The 4,043-nt window shown below is 41.1% G+C and overlaps 1 protein-coding gene across 1 annotated transcript; it reads left to right on the top strand.

The window, feature by feature from the left end:
- The first annotated feature begins 343 nt into the window (after positions 1 to 343).
- On the top strand, positions 344 to 3,599 carry LOC109469733 (activated RNA polymerase II transcriptional coactivator p15-like). The gene is made up of 5 exons (XM_019768322.1): positions 344 to 825; positions 1,640 to 1,726; positions 2,361 to 2,441; positions 2,623 to 2,728; positions 3,261 to 3,599. The coding sequence occupies exons 2-5, from the start codon at positions 1,661 to 1,663 to the stop codon at positions 3,344 to 3,346; spliced, it is 339 nt and encodes a 112-aa protein (XP_019623881.1). The 5' UTR covers positions 344 to 825; positions 1,640 to 1,660; the 3' UTR covers positions 3,347 to 3,599.
- The last annotated feature ends 444 nt before the right edge of the window (positions 3,600 to 4,043 follow it).

Consider the following 4,043-nt stretch of genomic DNA (forward strand, 5'->3'; position numbering starts at 1 on the left):
GGGGGGGCATATCCCCCAACCACCCTATGTTCGTAGTACCGCTCCCCACCCCCATTTAACAGCGTATGTATAAAAGCGGCTTCCTCAGTCACCACGGCTAGATGTTGATACCCTTTTAAACTTGAGTTGTGGTCAGAAAACGTAATAAATACGATCTTCCACCGAACATCTGCTTTTTGTTTCCAGACGTATTTGCGGATGTGGCAGGGACCAGAATTTACTACGCCCCAAATTTTCTGTCAAATTAGTCCAAAATGTTACTAAAATGTAACCACTACGACCCTGTCACAATAACCTATACGTGTATAATATTACTACTCCGTACATCTCCACACTTACGTGTCATTTTCGGTCTTTCAGCACCAAAACCAGGAGAAAAACGTCACAACCGTCTGCTGGAGTTTGTCCTGCGTCTGTGGGTTCCTGCAAAAAGGTGTCACGTGCTGTCGGTCCTCCACGGGCTATCGAGCCTCCCCTTCCCATATATGGAGATCCTTACCATAAATGGACATCGGCGGACAGGGCCTAAATCTATTGCAGTTACTTTCCATTACGTTTATAACCCGACCATTTCATAATCGATTATGTGTAATCCTCCTAGCGTATAGTATGTAACAAGTAGCCTATATAGAGTAAAGATTTGCAAGTGTGGCAAGGGGCGCTTGATAGCTCTGGGGGCTGCTTTGTCCGTAACACCGGCACTACTTTCACTCGATCAAATCAACCAATCAAATATCAGAATCGTGTCAGGTGATTGCTCTGGACCAATCACATCGAAAAAAGCGCCCACTAACGGATTGCCAAAAAGAGCAGACAAGAAGAAAGGTTTGTGTGTTATTTTGTCAAATTTGATAATTTGTTTGGGACATTGGACCTTTGTAACGTCAAATGCATCGGAGTCATGACTTACGTTTAATCCTATACCAATCCATGCTCATACAGAACCTTGAAGATTCAGCAAACAACAATGTTTGACTAGAAATTATGACCACATGGGTGAAGGGGGTGGGCAGTAGTGGTTACATACTAACACAGTAACACACACATGTGGCTGTGTGGCCTGGATGCCAGACCCACGGCCCACAGCACAACTTCAACTTGTAGCCAAGTGTTTTCTGGTCATTCTTAATGTACAAATAGTACTACTACAAATATTGGCTTTTCATTGACATCATAATAAATTATCATATTTTATCATATGAATCTCATTGGCCAGGTGTTGGCGGGTGAAAATTAATGAAGGAGGGTCTGCATGGGGGGTAGTTATTACGAATTACGCAAAATTTCCGCCGCTGATTACGAATTACGTTGAATTCTCAGAGCTGATTTCCATGTTACGACTTTACGCTTTGCAGCTTATGTACTATTACAAGTTATGTTGAATTTTGGGAAGGCTGCCTACGGATTACGAAGACTAAAAAGGCCTGATTACGCCTTACAAAAAAGGGCATGCAGGCCCCCATGAAGTAGCAACATGTTAGCTGAGACCAAATTCTATAAGTCCCCTGGGTTGTTGTTGTTGTACTCCACAAGTTTGATCGTACTTACTTTACTTTATCTGGCCGCTTCCTTTGTCGTGGGGAGGTGGATATTTATAAATATCGTCACAGTTTAATCTGTCTCATTTTCTCACTCTTAGGACATAATAGAAGTGCCCATCATGCCTAAGCACAAGTCCAAGGCTTATGTGTCCGACAGTGATGACTCGGACATATCAGATGACGAGGTAAGACTGACAACATTTTAATCATCAACATAATGACAACAATAGTAGTGTCCTTGTATTAATATGATGAGCAAATGATACTGTTTGTTGATCACAAAATCCAGAGGTTGGAAAGTCAAATCTCCAAATTATCCCTGGTTTCCTAGTAACCTGAAGTGACTACAATTAAGGGGGGCCTGCAAGGGGGGTCCTGACAACGCTCTACGCTGAATTCGGAAACTTCTCGATTACGCTTTACGATAAATTCCAAGTGGCCACAACGCATTACGTAGAATTAAAACGGCAAATACGCTCTACGCAAAATGCGCCAATTACGCCCTACGTTGAATTAGAGCGGTCCCTCTACGCTCTACGTAGAATTAAAACGGCCGAATATGCTCTACGGAAAAGGGCATGTGGGGCCCCATTAAGCTCTCAGATTGGGGTCAATTAGCTCTTCAGTCCATGTATGTGGGACACTCGTGATTCACGCACCTATGATTCATTTATAACTTTATCCATTAGAAATATATTACATTGAAGTTAATTTAGAGTGAAGTTGTGACAAATCTGGCTCCATTATTTGTAAATTTGGAATAAATGTACTCTTGAACTTGCCTTTTGAACCTTTGCCATGTTCGGCTTGTATTTTCAGAAAGCAGCGAAGAAAAGAAAATTGGAGAAAAAGAAGAAACAGGCTGAAAGGGAAGAAGATGAAGGCAGTGATATGATTCAGGTAAGATAATTTTGGGGGCTGAATTCAGTTTTGTGGCGTTTTCAGTAATTAAATTACCAACTTTCATTTGATGTTTTCAATTGTCTTTATTCATGAAAAAGATGACTGAAAATACAAATGATGCCTTCAAAACTTTCAAATTCAAAAGTCAACATCTGCCTTTGCTTCTTTTTACCTTCAGTTATCTAACAAGCGCTACGTCAGTGTACGTGAGTTTAAGGGGAAGTGCCTGATAGACATCAGAGAGTACTATGATGCAGGTGGAGAGCTCAAACCAGGAAAGAAAGGTAAGACTAAGAAGTGTTCAGAAAAGTTTTACTTCTGCATTTGTTTCAATAGACTGATGCAATGAATGATGAGCAAAGCGGTTGCCATAGACAGGTGGTCTTATACTAACTTATAGACATGTTTCCACCAGACCAGTGCTGAGAGTCTGTCCTCTCAAGGAATAGTACATTCTATTCTGGATAAGTGTGGTCGCATAATGTGAGACCATAAGGCACTTGACAGTTGTGTAGTGTAGTGATTCTAAGACTTAATTTTTAAGAAGAAAATCCTACTAAAACAGCCTCCTGAGACTCTCACAACCTGCTTCATTTTGTGTGATGTTCAGTCATGTGAACCAAACTTAGTGTCATCAAGGTGGTTAAGGTTAAGCCCTTGGCTGAGCGAATTTTGAAAATGAATTTTACCAATAAAACGAACATCTAAAGATCTAGTACTGACTGTCACAATACTTAACTTTAGACTCATAGACCTTTTTGATTGTAATCACTAAAAGTTTTTTTAGGGCCAATGGTTTTGTCATTACAATTCCAGGCATTTCACTGACCACTGACCAGTGGCGCAGGCTTAAGGAATCCATGGACGACATTGATGAGAAAATCACAGATCTTGTTGGATGACTGTCTGTTTCGTTGGCAATGGTGTGCCTCCTGTGTTGTGTGTAGATGTAGTACATGTAGCTGTAGTGTATAGGCCTTTTCCCAGATCCTATTAGTATTACATGCTGGGAGATGCATGACACTATGTGAAGCACAGGGGCAAGCAAAATCATTACCATGTATGTATCGCACAGCCTGGTTGCCTGGTTCCTCCGTAGTATCCGCTGGCTCCATAATGTCGCAGGCTGTGGAAATTATGGAGAAAAGCACCCAGGCCATGTATCACATACACATTGTAATGGGATTGTTTGGCCCCTAAGCTGTTCATTGTCTCCCAGAGATCTGTGAAAAGGTCTTGGGTTCTTTGCAGTGTGTTGCTTTGGCATAACTACTCTGTGACTTTGTGTTCATACTTAATTTTCACAAGCCTTGAAATATCTCCAAGGCAACTTCTACTACTAGTGACATTTTGCTTTCCACTATCTTTACATCCTTGGTTCAGGTCTTCAGTTCAGTCTTCTTTGGCAACTCTCTGTTTCATCCCTCTCAATCTGAAATGTTTCCTGATATTAACGATATAGCAGTAGACATTTTGCTCTGAATGAGTTTCGGAGTAAACATGTTACAGTTACAGAATTCACTCACTGCTTGCATGGTTCATTATTCCCTGTATCATGACAAAGATGAAGCATACATGATGCAGGTCATTGATATCAAT

This window comes from Branchiostoma belcheri, unplaced genomic scaffold (genome assembly GCF_001625305.1).
Source record: "Branchiostoma belcheri isolate BF01 breed outbred unplaced genomic scaffold, Haploidv18h27 scaffold21, whole genome shotgun sequence".
In the NCBI taxonomy this organism is placed as follows: Eukaryota; Metazoa; Chordata; class Leptocardii; order Amphioxiformes; family Branchiostomatidae; genus Branchiostoma; species Branchiostoma belcheri.

Excerpts from the sequence above, each read along its gene's own strand:
- LOC109469733 (XM_019768322.1), top strand. The coding sequence starts at position 1,661 with ATGCCTAAGCACAAGTCCAAGGCTTATGTGTCCGACAGTGATGACTCG. Across the intron at positions 1,727-2,360 it reads CGGACATATCAGATGACGAG|AAAGCAGCGAAGAAAAGAAA; the intron begins GTAAGACTGACA and ends TTGTATTTTCAG. Across the intron at positions 2,442-2,622 it reads AAGGCAGTGATATGATTCAG|TTATCTAACAAGCGCTACGT; the intron begins GTAAGATAATTT and ends TTTTACCTTCAG.